Here is a 16,162-nt window from a genome sequence, read left to right as displayed (position 1 = left end):
AGTAGCTTTTCTGTACATCTGTAATACTGGATGACACACAACTGCTTAAAAAGAGGTCTTACGAGGAAGTCTGACTGATATGAAAGCACAACGAGGGAAAATAAAAGAGAGACTCCTGTACCCCATGAAGTGACACAAGCAAGTGTCCAGGCTTTAGCCACCGGTCCCGGGGACTTTGTGCCGCCAGTTTCTAGTATATCAGGTCGTGGTCTTATGAGAGGAGTAGCACAGGCCCCGGGCCCCAGTTTTTCCACTCATGTAACAACCATTTGAGATCTTCTACTTTATGAAAAGAAAAGTGGGGCTCCGAGGACTGAGCGCGCGGCCTTAGGTCACAGAGCTACAGAAGGCAGAGTGAGATGTCCAACCCAGGGCTGAGATGCCAAGCCCATGCTCTCCCGTCTCCACGTCTTCCTTTGATAAATATATTCTTTGGAATATCTACTATGAGCCCAGGAAAGGGCCAAGGACTGGGTAAGGATATCAGAGCAAACAAGCCCAAGCTCGTCCCTGAAAACTGGAAAGGAGACAGTCTGTTGGCTTTGGCTGGGCCGTCACTGCAGAGCCCTTCATCTTTCTCGCCTTGGGAGAGGCTGAATTTAGTCAGAAGGGAGGCGTCCCAGAGCCTAGACAACAAGGGAGCTGAGAGGTGGTGGGCAGAGTTTCAAGTCGAAAAGGTCAAATGAGGCACACAGCCAGACCAGAGCTGTTAGCCAGAGAGCGGACCTGTGGCCCGATCGGCCTGTCCCTGAGGGCACGGACAGGATCTGCTTGGGCAAAGCTCGTCCAGAGCTCAGGCAGTGGCGTCAGCGAGCCCGTCCTGCCTGCTGGCGAGGCGAGACTCTCATGCCTTAGGACAGGCATCTGGGCTGGGCTGGGCTGGGCTGGGCTGCCCCGCGGTCTTTCCGAGGTGTTGCTACCCCTCCCTACCCTACCGCACCCGCTCGAGCACGGACCTAAAGTCTTCAGCTCCTTTTTCTTTAGCTCCTCCTCTTTCTCTTCTTGTCCTTGTTGTGATGAAGCTGAGGAGAACTGTTTTCTCACTAAGTATGGGATCAGTTCACTCCGGATGGAAGTGATTGACCTAGGAAGAAAGAATGGACAAGTGTGAGATATCTGACTGTCGGGATCCAGTTAGAATCAAAAACTGTGCATCCAAGGAAAAGCCGAATTCCCTCCCGGCATGCCCACTCTGGGGCGGACAGAAATCAGAAATGGCAAGGATTTGGCGATTCTGGAGAAGCGGAGGACCGAGGTTCTCTATCAGCTACAGCTTGGAGGTGGGAGAGTAGTGCACTGATTTGAGAATCCTTACCCTGATCTTTGCAGAAACGTCTTTTTGCCATTTCTTGGGCCGCTCCTGCGGCATATGGAGGTTCCCAGGCTAGGGGTCGAATCAGAGCTGTAGCCACCAGCCTACGCCAGAGCCACAGCAACACAGGATCCGAGCCGCGTCTGCACCTACACCACAGCTCACAGCAACGCCGGATCGTTAACCCACTGAGCAAGGGCAGGGACTGAACCTGCAACCTCATGGTTCCTAGTCAGATTCGTTAACCACTGCGCCACGACGGGAACTCCTTTTTTTTTTTTTTTTGAAATGCAATTTGCATTTCTTCTTAACTCCTCTAATTCCTTGCTGTGATTTTAAACCTTTGTAATTGACTTCCTTTTTTTTTTTTTTTTTTGGTCTTTTTAGGGCTGCACCCATGGCATATGGAAGTTCCCAGCCTAGTGGTCAAATTGGAGCTGCAGCCACTGGCCTATGCCACAGCCACATCAATGCCAGATCCAAGCCACGTTTGCGACCTACACCACAGCTCACAGCAACACTGGATCCTTAACCCACTGAACAAGACTAGGGATTGAACCCAGCGTCCTCATGGTTGCTAGTGGGGTTCGTTATCACTGAGCTACAACAGGAACTCCCAGGAAACAGTCTCTTACAAAATCCAGTCTACAAAGCGTGTGCCTGCTTGTTTGTATTAGGTGTGCACGTGTATGTGTATTTTAACAGGGGGCCTGTCTATTAACTGGCAATGACCCATGAGAAAGCAGAATGCTCTGGTCTTTTGAAAAAAATTGTTTTAAAAAAAACCTTTAAAAATTTCTCTATAGGAGTTCCCATCATGGCTCAGCAGAAATGAATCTGACTAGGATCCAGGAGAATACAGGCTGGATCTCTGGCCTTTCTCAGTGGGTTAAGGATCCAGCATTGCTGTGAGCTGTGGTGTAGGTCACAGACGCGGCTTGGATCTGGCGTTGCTGTGGCTATGGTGTGGGCCGGCCTCTACAGCTCCGATTTGACCCCTAGCCATATGCCGCAGGTGTGGCCCTAAAAAGACCAAAAAAACAAAACAAAACAAAAAATCTCTGTAAAGGCCTTGCGTATTTTTTGTTAGATTAATCCTGAGTATCTTACATTTTTTGTTAGTATTATAAATGGTATCTTTAATTTTGTTGTCTATTTTATGGCCATAGCTGGGCATATGGGAGTTCCCGAGCCAGGGACTGAATCCAAGCCACAGGCAACTCCGGATCCTCTAAGCCACTGCAGGGGCTGGGCCGAGATGGAATCTGCAGCAGCCCGAGCCACTGCAGTCACAATCTTAACCCCTGAGCCACGACAGGAACTCAGAGAGTTTTCTACTTTTACCATTTATTTTAAAATTTTATTTAAATTTTATTCTATTTTATTTTAATTTAATTTTATCACACAGTGGCTTGATGTGGGATCTCAGTTCCCAGACAGGGACTGAACCCCGACCACGGTGGTGAAGTATGATCCTAACCCTAGACCACCAAGCAATTTCCTCTGTTTACCATTTAGACTGATAATTGTTGGTTATTTTTTTAACTCCATCATCAGAGCTACCACTGGCTGACTGTCTTCTAGGTGCAGATACTGGGCCTCAGGCTTTATAGCTGGCACAGGTTATTGGCTTGCAGGTGCCCTTTATCAGATTAGAGAAGTTCTCTTTTCTACCTGACTTGCTAAGAGCTTTCATCAATGAATGGGCACTGAATTTTATCAGAAAAACTTTTTTTTTTCTCTCTTCCCTTTTTTGCCACCCCATGGCATACGGAGTTCCCAGGCCAGGATCAGATCTGAGCTGCAGTTGTGACCTATGCCGCAGCTAGAGCAATGCCAGACCCTTAACCTGCTGTGCTGGGCCAGGGATGGAACCTGTGTCTCAGTGTTCCGGAGACACTGTTGATTCTGTTGCACCACAGTGGGAACTCCAAAAAAATTTTTTTTTCCATCTAGGGAGCTCACTGTATTTTTTTTCTTTCAGTCTGTTCTGGTAATGGATTAAAAAAATTTTCTTTTTCTGATACTAACAGTCTGAAGAACACCATTCAAAGACTATATACATTCCTCATGCAGAGGAACTACTGGTGATTCTTCTGCTCTTTTTCAGGGGTGTGTGTGCCTGTGGCGGGTAGAAGTTTCTGGGCCAGGATCAAACCGCACCACAGCTGTAACCAGAGCCACAGCAGTGCCAACGCCTTAACCCACTGAGCCATGAAGGAATTCCTGATTCTTCTATTCTTTATGCAAATTATTACATTTTACCATTTTAGGTCATTCTTTAAGTTTCTTTCATTGTCTCATAGCGTCTATTGTACTATGCTCCTGATGTGATTCAAGCTCTGCAAATTTAAGTCCACTCTACTGACTAAGCATTTCCCATGCACATCTCAGCCTCCCTTCCACTTAAGAGTGGGCACCCTCACATTATAACAGTTGTGCTTATTTACCAATGGCTATCAAAGAATCCCACGAAAGTTAAATTCAGTTTATTCTGATGTAATCAGATCAGTCTAGGACAGCACTTACAGAAAGAAAATCAGACCAAGGATCAATGTGCAGAAGAACTTCCAGAAGGCAAAAGAATTCCTGTACTATTTTATTTTCCACCTCTGAGATACAAGCAGTGAGCAACCTTGGCTAACAGCTTTGAGCTCTTTCACTTGGCCTCTCTGGGTCCCAGGAGGCTGGTGCATCCTGGAGGGTATCAAGCCAGGATTCTGGGTCTAATGGACCAGGGATCTTAAACAGGATAGAAGGGACCAGCTCCTTGGCATAATGAGGATGCCTCTGACTTATACTTGGCAAAGGAAATGAGAGACTGACATATGATTTTTAGTTTTCTCACACTGTGATATTGTTAGAATTTTATTTTAATTTAATTTTTCGTCTTTTTAGGGCCGCACCTGAAGCACATGCAAGTTCCCAGGCTAGGAGTCAAATCGGAGCTGCAGCTACTAGCCTACACCACAGCCACAGCAACGCCAGATCTGAGCTGTGTCTGTGACCTACAGCACAGCTCACGGCGACGCTGGATCCTTAAGCACTGAGGAAGGCCAGGGATCAAGCCCACGTCCGCATGGATACTAGTCAGGTTTGTTACCAATGAGCCACAACAGGAACTCCCTAGAATTTTAAATCACTAATTAATTAATTCAGCACTTAACAAGTCACTGTGCTAGGCCTTCAAAACATACGGTTTCTGATTTCAAAGAGTGCATAATTCAGTGGACGGGAGCCTTAACTGTGGATTTATGGAGATGAGCAGAAGGAGATGAAGTATGGAGTCAATGGAGCCAGATCATGAAAACGAAAGCCTTCTGTGGCAGTCTAGAAAGTCCGGACTGAGACAAGCCAGTGGTAGGTTTTAAGCAGGAAAGTGGCATGATCAGTTTTATCTCTTGGTAAGGTAGTTCTGGTTGTGGAAAGTAACGTACTGTCTTTTCTATCAAAGGAAATCTGGTTACTCCATTTTGCTCCCATTTTGGCTGAAATGCCCTCCTGCACCTCCCTCCTCTTCCCCTTGTCTCCCAGTAACAATCTGTCTCACATGAGCCAACGGAGAAGGATGTGCGCCCTGACCTGACCCGTGCGAGAGGACAGGTGCATCCCTGCGTTAGGAATAAACAGGGGAGGGTCCTTTGTTCGGCGCACGCCCTTCTGCAGAAGTGAAGAGCCTTGTCGAGGTCTCCCCGTTCGTGTGTCTCATTTTTGACACTGACCATGGGAGCCACTCCCCAACATGGCAGCCGTGAAAATAGCTTGGAATAAGGAGAACGAAAACAGAGAGATGAGTTACAAGACTGAAAGGTGAGGTAATGTGGCCCAGAGAGGAGGCAATGCACAAGCAGCCCTATAAACCTGAAGGCTGCTTCCTCTGTCCCACCCCTTCCGCCGCGGGGGAGGGGGGCCCATTCCAAGAGGCTCCCCAGGCTGACGCCGGACCACACAGGAGAGCAGGCAGGAGGGCAAGGCAGGCGGAGGCTGGGGAGGGTAGGCAAAATTATGGAGCCTGGAGCTACACAGGTCATGGTGTGTGTCACTTTTAAAGGATCAAGTCAAACACCTTTGAAAAATTCTGTGTAAGCTGGAAGCTCTTGTATTGAATTTCAATGTGATTTTTTTCTTCTGAGCCTTTGATGGAGATTAAAAATTTCCATATGAATACAAGAATGAAACAACACTTCTTCTATGCTTTTTTTCTCCCCTTTTAATGTGACAAACCAGTGTGGGCAGCAAATGTTCCTTGGCCCCCTCTGGTGGAAAACAAGGCCGTCCCCTTTGAACATGACAGAGCACAGACAGCTGGGGGACTTCAGAGCCATGGCCGTTCATCTTGCAGCCCAACAGAACGGTCGCCGCAAGAGGCGAGCCAGCAAGTCTTGGCTCGCGGCGCCTTCGGCAGAAGCCCTTGAGGAGATGAGCAACCACCTGAGGACAGTACCTGCAGCAGTCCTGCCAGGTGCCACCTGCCTCTGCTCGTGCCGGGCGATCAGGCCACCGCAAAATGGAGGGCGAAAGTACCCTTCCTGCTCCCTACCCGCAGAAGAAGTAGCTCAAAGCTCTGCCAAGAAGGACAGGCCGCAGGCAACCACTGCGAACATCCTGACCTCGGGGCTAAGGATCAGCAGCTGGACCCAATATCCTGGGCCTCGGCAGCCTCACTGTGTCCCTTCCCTCTCACACGCAGCCTTACCAGAGACACCCGCCTCGTCTCACGAGACGATGGCTCCTAGAAATAAGAAATTACCACGGAGACCAGCAGCTGTGACTCCTAGCTACAAACAACTCCGTCAAATGAAAAAAACAAAGTAAGTGCTATAAACAGGACAAAGGAGTAACATTCTTAATAGAGAAATAGATATAAATGTTCAAAAAATATATAAAATATTTTTGAAGAAATAAATACTAAACAAGATGTGGAATTCCAGTTGTGGCTCAGCAGTCAGGAACCCGACCAGTATCCATGAGGACTCTGGTTTGATCCCTGGCCTCCATCAGTGGGTTAAGGAGCCAGTGTTGCCACAAGCTGCAGCACAGACTGCAGGCGCGGCTTGAATCTGGTGTTACTGTGGCCGTGGTGTAGACTAGCAGCTGCAGCTCCGATTCGACACTAGCCCAGGAACTTCTATATGCTGGGGGTGCGGCCCTGAAAACACAGAAAAAAGAATTCATATTACTGATAAGGGTGCTTTGAGACAGTTACTCTCATACAATGTACAAACTGCTAAAATCTTTTCTGAAAAGTAATTGGCAATATATAACAAAAGTTTGAAGATATTCATATTATTTTACCCTGTAATTCTCTTTCTATAAATCGATCCAGAGGAAAATACATTATGTTCCATAAATACTTGCTGAATAGGAGTTCCTTGGTGGCCTAGTGATTAAGGACTCAGCGTTGTCACTGCAGTGGCTTGGGTTACTGCTGTGGCTTGGTTTGCTCCCTGGCCTGGGAAATTCTGCATGTGACAGGCACAGCCAAAAAAAATTATTTTTTTGCTGAATAAATGAAACAATCAGGTTATAAAAAGGATCTCTGAACAAAAGGGTAATCCTCTAAATGTTATGTATAAAAAATAGAGACACCAAATATCCAACAATGGAATAATAAGAATAAACATATGTAATAGAATATCACATAGGCAAAATTCCTTTTTTTTTGGTCATGTCCATGGCATGTGGAAGTTCCTAGGCCAGGGACTGAACCTGAGCCATGGCAGTAACCAGAGCCACAGCAGTGACAACACTGAGTCCTTTAATCACTAGGCCACTAGAGAACTCCTGTAAATAATTTTTTATGACACAGGAAAATGCTCATAAAGTAATACTGAATAAGGCAAGCAGAAAGCAGTTATTTTTATAGCATAATCTCAAGTATGCATATGTATAAATACAAATATATAAAATAATGGAAGGAAATACACTGAAATGTTCACAATTATCTCACAGTAGTAGAACTATGGGCAATATTTTGTTTATTTATTTAAAATCAATATTGACCATTTTTTTCTCATTTACTGCTTTTTAGGGCCACACACAATGGCACATGGAAATTCTGAGGCTAGGCGTCAAGTTAGAACGACGGCTGCCAGCCTACACCACAACCACAGCAACACGGGATCCGAGCCTCGTCTGTGACCTACACCACAGCTCATGGCAATGCCAGATCCTTAACCCACTGAATGAGGCCAGGGATCGAACTCGAATCCTCATGGATCCCAGTCAGACTCATCACTGCTGAGCCACGACAGGAACTCCGCATTACGGGCAATATTTTTAAAATAGTTTTTGAATCTCTCAAGGCTCACATTCATAGGCCCATCTTGCTTTACTTCCTGCGGCATCACTCTCTTGATCCTACTTCTGAGACTTGTTTCCCCTAAAATATTTTGTTTTCAGGATTTTTCTTTTTGCCTGTTTTTCTCATACTATTCGTCTCCCTGAGAGAGAGCATCACTTGCTGGCTTCTTTGATGCTCATTCCCAGAGGCAGCCCCACAGTCAAGACCTTTCTGCTTTATGGACGTCTCCATAAAGACACTGCAACGGCCTGATGGAACCCGCCAGGTAGAGGACACACAGGTGCCTTGAACACGAGGTCTAAAACTGAACCAACCCATCATTGTTCTCCCCCAGCCTCCAGCTCTGACCACCTTGCTTAGTGATATGGAGATTCATTTAGTCCCCCGAGCTAGAAATGGGGTGATCTCTTGTCCTCAACTCCTCACTACAACCAGTCACCAAACAGTTTATTTTACCCCCTAAAATCTCTTTCGAAACTGTCAACTTATCTCCATCTCTACGGCCACTGCCTAGTCCGAGCCACTGTCATTATTTGCCTGGATTCCTTCTGCTGCTTTTTTTTTTTTTTGGTCTTTTCTGGGCCACACTTGCAGCATATGGAGGTTCCCAGGCTATGGGTTGAATAGGAGATACAATTGCCAGCCTACACCACAGCCGCAGCCACAGCAGAACCGAGCCGTGTCTGCAACCTACACTGCAGCTCATGGCAATGCCAGATCCTTAACCCACTGATTGGAGCAGGGATTGAACCAGAGTCCTCGAGGATATTAGCTGGGTTCATTACCACCGAGCCACAATGGAAACTCCTCCTTCAGCTGCTTTTCAATTGGTCTCACTTCCTCTAGCCTTACTTTTTTTTTTTTTAAATGGCTGCATCCATGGCACATGGATGTTCCCAGGCCAGGGATCAATCCAAGCCACAGCTTTGACCTATGCCTCAGCTGCGGCAATGCCTGATCCTTTAACCCACTGCACTGGGCCAGGGATTGAACCAGTGACCAGAGCTGCTGCAGTGGGATTATTAACCCACTATGCCACAGCAGGAATCCCAGGCTAGGAAATTAATACACATTATATTAGATTTTGATAGCAATCCTCATGGCAGGTATTACTGTCCTTATTTTATAAGTGAGGAAATAAAGGTTAGTTATTGGAAAGGTTAGTTATTTTGTTTAAGGCTAACAAAGCTTTGTTTTTGGCCTCACCCTCGGCATGCAGAAGTTCCTGGGCCAGGGATCAAAACTGTGCCACAGCAGTAACTTGAGCCACAGCAATGACGATACCGTATCCTTAACCTGATGAACCAGCAGGGAACTCCAAGATGGACGTGGCTTTTATAACTGGCAGAGCTGAAACTTACTACAGATCTATCCTAAAGCCCATGATTTTCCACTTTACAATATTAACTAGTATCCTGTGTTTTCTGCAACCACAGCACTTTCTGTAGCATTTAAAATTTTCTGCTTACTGTCTCTCTACCAGTAAACACGTAGTCAGTGTTAAATAAATACTTATTTGAATAAATGAATGAGTGAATGTGTGAACAACTGAGTGTAACCCCTCTGGGCCAGACAGCTGGCAGTGATTTCTCCTGGTTTTGGACATAGAAAGCAGAGTGTTCCTGATTTGGAAATGTAATGAGCTCTAAATCCATTTCTGTATTATTACTACTACTACTAGCATTAAAAAATCCAACATTTGAAAAAATACATGCAAACTATTGCCTTTGGAATGGATAAGCAATGCGATCCTGCTGTGTAGCACTGGGAACTGTGTCTGGTCACTTGTGATGGAGCAGGAGAATGTGAGAAAAGAGAATGTGTACATGGATGTGAGACTGGGTCACCTGGCTGTACAGCAGAAAATTAACAGAACACTGTAAACCAGCTGTAATGTAAAAAAATAAAAATCATAAAAAAAGAAAAAAACACAAGATTATTAGTTCTGCTTAAATCTGTTATTTTCAGCCTTTTGCCTTGATCTATGACCAGGTCCTTCTTATGGCCATAAGCTTCCAGGGAAAGTCTAAACATTATGTCCATGGCAAAAGGAAAAATTTGGCTACTTTTGCATTCTGGCTTTTCTGTCTTTGTAAGCAAATCAAAAGAGACTAATTTATTTATTTTTTTGTCTTTTTGTCTTTTCTAGGGCCGCTTCCAGCGGCATATGGAAGTTCCCAGGCTAGTAGGGGTCTAATCAGAGCTGTAGTCACCAGCCTACGCCAGAGCCACAGCAACGCCAGATCTGCTACCTACACCACATGTCTGCTACCTACACCACAGCTCATGGCAACGCCAGATCCTTAACCCACTGAGCAAGGGCAGGGACCGAACCCGCAACCTCATGGTTCGTAGTCAGATTCGTTAGCCACTGCGCCACGACGGGAACTCCATATCCTTTTTTCCTTTTAAACAGAATACTGATAGCTTCTGTAAGAATAAATTTGCAATGTTGATGCATATGGCTTGAGAAAGAAAAACATGTTCAGAGCTTACCGGCTGGAGAGACTGCTAAGGCTTAGGGCAATTCAATACATATTCATTTATTCACTGGTACCCAAAATGTGCCAGGCATATTCTAGACAGTGGGGATACAAGAGGGAAACAAAACAGGTAAATCCATGCCCTCCAAACCATGAAGTTGATGGTCTGATTCCCTTTACTGAGCATCTACTCTGTGTCACCAGATAAATCAGAGGTGGTATTTGTCCTCAAGGAGTTCAAAAAAGTGGGAAAGACAGCCTGTAAATTCCATTTAACAAAGTACATGTAATAACTGAAGATTATACAAGATCAGAAGAGAGAATGAGTTATTTTCTTATTAGAGATAATACTATGGTAGCGCAGAGCAAGGGTACCTACTCTAAGTGGAGGTGAAAGGAAAAAAAAAATAGAGAGAAAGCTTCCTACAGGGGTGACATCTAGATAACTTTTTTTTTTTTTTTTTTTTTTGGTCAAGGCTTCTGCACGCAGAACTTCCCAGGCCAGGGACTGAACCTGTGCCCCAGCAGCGATCTGAGCCACAGCATTGACAATGCTGGATCCTCACCCACTGAGCCACTGGCAACTGGCAACTCCACATCTAGGTATGTTTTAATGGATATTTAGGAATTTGTCAGATAAGGAAGACAGAAGGAAAGGATACCAGTTAAACATTATACTTACAGAAAAATTATTTTTAAATCCTCATCAAACCGAACACATCTTTTCCTCTGGCTTTCGACTTTTTCCTTCTTTCTTTCTTTTTTTTTTTGCTTTTTAGGGCCACACCTGTGGCACATGGAGGATCCCAGGCTAGAGGCTGAATCGGAGCTACAGCTGCTGGCCTACACCACAGCCACAGCAACGTGGGATCCGAGCTTCATCTGCCACTTACACCACAGCTCACGGCAGTGCTGGACCCCTAACCCACTGAGTGAGGCCAGGGATTGAACCTGAATCCTCATGGATACTAGTCGGATTTGTTTCCGCTGTGCCACAAACGGAACTCCTGGCTTTAGACTTTCTGGTTCCACATGATTCTTCTTCCCAGCAGTGCTTTAGTTATAAATACTATGTCAGTTTAAACATTGTCTTTAGAAAAGTTCTCTCTCCTTCCACAGTCTGGCCCATGGCCCCCTATGATAGGCAAGGCTCAACTGGGGACTCATCTTTAACTTTTAAGTCAATACAATGTTTGCCAGGCTTTGTCTCTGTCTTAGGAGTGAGTTATTTCCGGAAGTCCCAGAGATCAAAATGAATGTAACCAAGAAGCCCAGAGGACCCTACCCTGGTGTAATCTTGGTGGCATTTATATCTTCAGATATCAGTATTCAGCCACTACATAACGCTCTGGTTAGAAGATTACATAAACCATAGGTTTTTAGCTACATTTTGCTGTTACTTCAGTAAAGGATACCTCAAACAATCTCTGGACCATCTAAGGACAGGAAACCAAGTACAGCTACGTCATATGGATGCTTAAGCTGGACTGTAAGAGAGCAAGGTTCCGGCCTATCTCCGATAACACTGCAAACATCCTTGTTTCTTATCTCTTCTCTGCCTTCCTACGCTGACTCATGGCTTTCTGGCTAGTCTACAACATTATCTCACATGTGGCTTTAATCACCGTCCCAGTTCTGACCTTGCAGCATGGCTGTCCATCTCCAATTCCTGACTTCAGTTTGTGGGGCCCATTCTTACTCCTATGCATCCCTGTGCAGCTAAGACTAGGCAGTTGTGACTGTGCTCTTATCCTCCCAGATATGCGTGTGTCTGTAACAGAGACACCTGATATATGTGGTGGACGTCACTAGCAATCAATTCGTCAACAATGACAGTTTTTTTTTTTGCTTTTGAGGGCTGCTCCTGTGGCATATGGAAGTTCCCAGGCAAGAAATGGAATTGGAGCTGCAGGGGCCAGCCTACACCACAGCCACAGCAACTCGGGATCTGAGCCGCATCTGTGACCTATAGCTCATGGCAATGCCGCATCCTTAACCCACTGAGTGAGGCCAGGGGTCGACCCTGTGTCCTCAAGGACACTAGTTGGGTTCGTCACCATTGAGCCATGATGGGAACTCCTCTTCTCTCTTTCTTTCCTCTTTTTTGGAAGGCCAAACCCTAAGACTGTATGTCCCTAAACAGATGGATTGGATTCTAACACTCTAAGAGGCTGATTATAACTTTGGATTCTTGTGAACAGGAAGGGAGCATTTAGCTTGAACTCTTCCTTTTGAGAAGATTAATCTTCGCTAGTCTCTTAAAATGCCTAGCAGGTCTAGCAGGTTAAGGAAAAGGGAAAGAAAGACATTTTTTCCTGGGTTTCTATGCTAAAAGGAAACAAGACTACTTCTGGTATAAATCGCTCGTCTCCCAGGGCTTCAGCTCGGAGAGCTAGCACATTGCTGGAGTTCTTCGCAGCGCCCATCTCCTTGTGGAGCAACCCCTGTTTCGCCAGAGAAAAAGTTCCTAGGAGGCCAGCTTCCTTAGGCTTAGCTCAGCTAACGCCGTAAAAGAGGAGGGTCTAGGGCACCACGCAGCACTGAGACATCACAGTCACAAATACTCAGGCTGAGCTCTGCTCTGGCTCTGGACAGAAAATCCAAGACATTTTGAATTAAAATGTTCAAGACAGTCTTTGGACTGTCATACTGTATTCAGAAACAGATAAAAAGACCTTCTAAAACATATATATACATTTATCTTTTAATTAAGTTAATCTGTGGCTGCTTCTGTGGCACATGGAAGGTCCCAGGCCAGAGATCAAACCCAAGCCACAGCAGTGATCAGAGCTGCTGCTGTGTCACAAGAGAACTCTAATCTTTTAATTTTCAAAATTTATTTTCTTTATAGGGCCTCGCTTGTGGCATATGGAAGCTCCAGGGCTAGGGGTTGAATTGGAGCTGCACCTGCCGGCCTACACCATGGCCACGGCAATGCCAGATCTGAGCTGCATCTATGACCTACAGCTCGAGGCAACGCCAGATCCTTAACTCACTGAGTGACGCCAGAGAGCGAACCAGCATCCTCACGGATACTAGTTGGGTTCTTAACCAACTGAGCCACTACGGAAACTCCCAATCTTTTAATATTACTTTTGTATTACTACGTTTTTTCTTTTTCGGCCGCACCCACGGCATATGGCATCCCTGGGCAGGAACTGCACCTGAGATGCAGCTGTGGCAATGCCGGATCCTTAACCTGATGCACCACAGGGGGAACTCCTAATCTTTTTTATTTTTTTAAAGCAAAAAATAGATCATGCCACAGTGAAAATATACACTAATACTGCAACATGCTTTTTTTTTTTTTTGGGCTATCCTGGTACTGCACAGGTTGGAAAGTTTTCCATATCTCCACATAGAGTCATACTTCATTCTTTTTAACAGTTGTACCATAACGTAATTAATTACCCTGTTTAAACTGTTATAACTTTCCATGTTATGAATGATGCCGCAAAGAACATTTTGCAGTGAATATTTCCATACTTTAAAGTAAATCTTTCTGGAGTTCTCTCATGGTTCAGCAGGTTAGGCATTGTTACTGCTGTGGCTCTGGTTACACCTCTGGTACGGGTTCAATCCGTGGCCTGGGAACTTCCGCATGCTGCTGTTTCGGCCTAAAAACATTTCCATGGGATAGATTCTTCGAAGAGGAACTGCTGAGCCAAATTTTAAGTTTTGACAGATGTGACCAATGATCCTACAAACAGTTTATGTAGAACTGCATAAAAGAATCTCCCCACAGCTTTGCTGGTTTCATCACAAAATGTAAAAACCACCATACAACAAAGACGGTATTCTAAAACTGTTTAACATGCATTTTTATTTATGAGACCAGGCATTGTTGCAAATGTGTACTAGCTTTTTCTATGAGCCATTACCTATAACTTTTGCCCATTCTTCTATTGAGTTATTAGTCTTTTCCTTCTTGATTTTTTTTTTTTTTTTTGTCCTTCTTGATTTTAAAGTGCTCTTTGTAATGTAAGAAAACTAGTGTTTGGGCTATCCTGGTACTGCAAATATCCCCTCCCCTGACATCTTGTGTTTATTTTTACACTATGTTTATTGGTTTTTTGGCCCCACAACACAGAATTTTAAAAATTGTTATTGGGAGTTCCCATCGTGGCACAGCAGAAACTAATCTGACTAGGAACCATGAGGATGCAGGTTCGATCCCTGGCCTCGCTCAGTGGGTTAAGGATGTGGCATTGCCATGAGCTGTGGTGTAGGTCAAAGATGTGGCTCAGATCTGGCATTGCTGTGGCTCTGGTGCAGGGCAGCAGCAACAGCTCTGAATGGACACCTAGCCTGGGAACCTCCACATGCTGCAGGTGTGGCCCTAAAAAGACAAAAAAAAAAAAAAAGTCATTAGTCAAATTTATCAATCCTCTTTTTTTTTTTTTTTTTTTGGTCTTTTTGCCTTTTCTAGGGCTGCACCCGCGACATATGGAGGTTCCCAGGCTAGGAGTCGAATAGGAGCTGTAGCCACCAGCCTATGCCAGAGCCACAGCAATGCGGGATCTGAGCCACGTCTGTGACCTGCACCACAGCTCACAGCAACGCTGGATCCTCAACCCACTGAGCAAGGCCAGGGACCTAACCTGCAACCCCATGGTTCCTAGTCAGACTTGTTAACCACTGCACCACGATGGGAATTCTATCAATCCTCTTTTTTAAAAATTAAAAAAAATTTTTTATGGCCACTCCCACGGCCTATGGAAGTTCCCAGGGTCAGGGATTGAATCCAAGCCCAGATGCTGCAGCCAGATCCTTCAACCCACTGTGCCACAGTGAGAATTCCAATTCTCTCTTTTTAAAAAATGGCCTTTAAGATTTAAGATCTGATATTTAGAAAGCTTGATTTAGTTCTAAGATCACATACCGATGAAGCTAAGTGCCTTAGTGCACATGCAGACTAGCAGACATTCAAGTAAAAGACAAACAGCATCCAAGCCCCACAGTGGCAACCCTACGGCAACCCCTGCCATATCCATTCACCAAGCATACGCTGAATGCTTTACCAATCCAAGCAGGTATCAAATCTCAAGGAATTTGGGAGGAAGACTTTAACAGGTAGACAAGTGAAAAAACCCATATGGCAGAATGTACATTTTCACAGGTGAAAGATAAAGGATTGCTAAAGCAGTCTTTTCCCAATGCTATGCCTCCCAGCTCCCCTTTTTCCTTTCCATCCTTAAAGGAGTCATCATTTCACAACCAGATTATGATAAAAGCTTCCTACTTACCTTTAAAGAGTCTTTCCCATTCAGAATGGTCTGTTTCCCTGCCCGGTCGCATCACTGCTCATTCCCTATGAGACCTGAAACCCCTCACTCAGCTCCTGAGGTGAGGAGTTGCTGCTCCCACCAGCCTATTCAATGCCATCACCCACAACTTTGAGACAAAACCTCCACCCTTCCAGCCGGGAATAAGGAGTCTCCTTGCAGTACCATTCTAATCTGTCCTGCTGTGCCTCTATGCTTTTCCTAATACTATACTGAAATTTACCAATATTCAATGCGACGCCTCTAATCCCAACAGTTCTGTGAGCTGCTGGGTAGATGGGGGAAGAGATAAGGGCCTCTTCAACAGACCTCGCGATGGGGAGGTCGTTTGAGCTGAGGCTCTGTATCCATCTCTGCTGCGGCAAAAGCTCTGGGACAGTCCCACTGGGCAGAGCTTCGGGCCAGGAGCCTCAGGAGCCACAGCATCACCGACTTCTACATGGTACTTGCCAGGTGTGGGAGCTGCTAACTGGTGGTGGCTGGATGAGCTACAAAGGAGCTGTAGCAGCCAGGATGAGGTAAGCTTTACTGGAGAAGCGTCTGCACATCCAGACACTAAAAGCTACAGTCTCATTTGATAGTATCAAGGAAGCACTGTTAGGTTTTTGTTTAAGTGTAACAATGGTATTGAGGTATTTGTTTTAGGGATACACACTGAAATATTTACAGATAATTACAACTGAAATAATTATAGATGAAATTTTACCATAACAACTTGCTTTAAAATAATCTGGTGTGACAGTGGCGAGACTGGCGGTAGCAAATATAAAAGACTGGC

At 45.2% G+C, this 16,162-nt stretch overlaps 2 protein-coding genes across 4 annotated transcripts in view; one reads left to right on the top strand and one right to left on the bottom strand.

Annotated features, from left to right (window-relative positions):
- EIF2B3 (eukaryotic translation initiation factor 2B subunit gamma) overlaps window positions 1-16,162 on the bottom strand; it is a 133,664-nt gene that overhangs the window by 29,815 nt on the left and 87,687 nt on the right. For all 3 annotated transcript variants that reach the window (XR_002345225.1, XM_021096758.1, XM_021096757.1), the window contains exon 7: window positions 957-1,084. Coding sequence is in view for 2 of the 3 variants with exons in the window: in XM_021096758.1 (XP_020952417.1) it covers window positions 957-1,084 (128 nt within the window). In the remaining variant the exon portion in view is untranslated. The remainder of the gene's footprint in view (window positions 1-956; window positions 1,085-16,162) is intronic.
- On the top strand, window positions 4,774-7,724 carry LOC110261240. Its single transcript, XM_021096759.1, has 2 exons — window positions 4,774-6,123; window positions 7,344-7,724. Exons 1-2 carry the CDS (start codon window positions 5,504-5,506, stop codon window positions 7,372-7,374), a joined length of 651 nt encoding a protein of 216 aa, XP_020952418.1. The 5' UTR covers window positions 4,774-5,503; the 3' UTR covers window positions 7,375-7,724.

The sequence above is a fragment of the Sus scrofa genome, chromosome 6 (genome assembly GCF_000003025.6).
Source record: "Sus scrofa isolate TJ Tabasco breed Duroc chromosome 6, Sscrofa11.1, whole genome shotgun sequence".
Classification (NCBI taxonomy): domain Eukaryota; kingdom Metazoa; phylum Chordata; class Mammalia; order Artiodactyla; family Suidae; genus Sus; species Sus scrofa.
The sequence above is the reverse complement of the archived record's forward strand: the minus strand, read 5'-3'. Positions and strand labels throughout refer to the sequence as shown.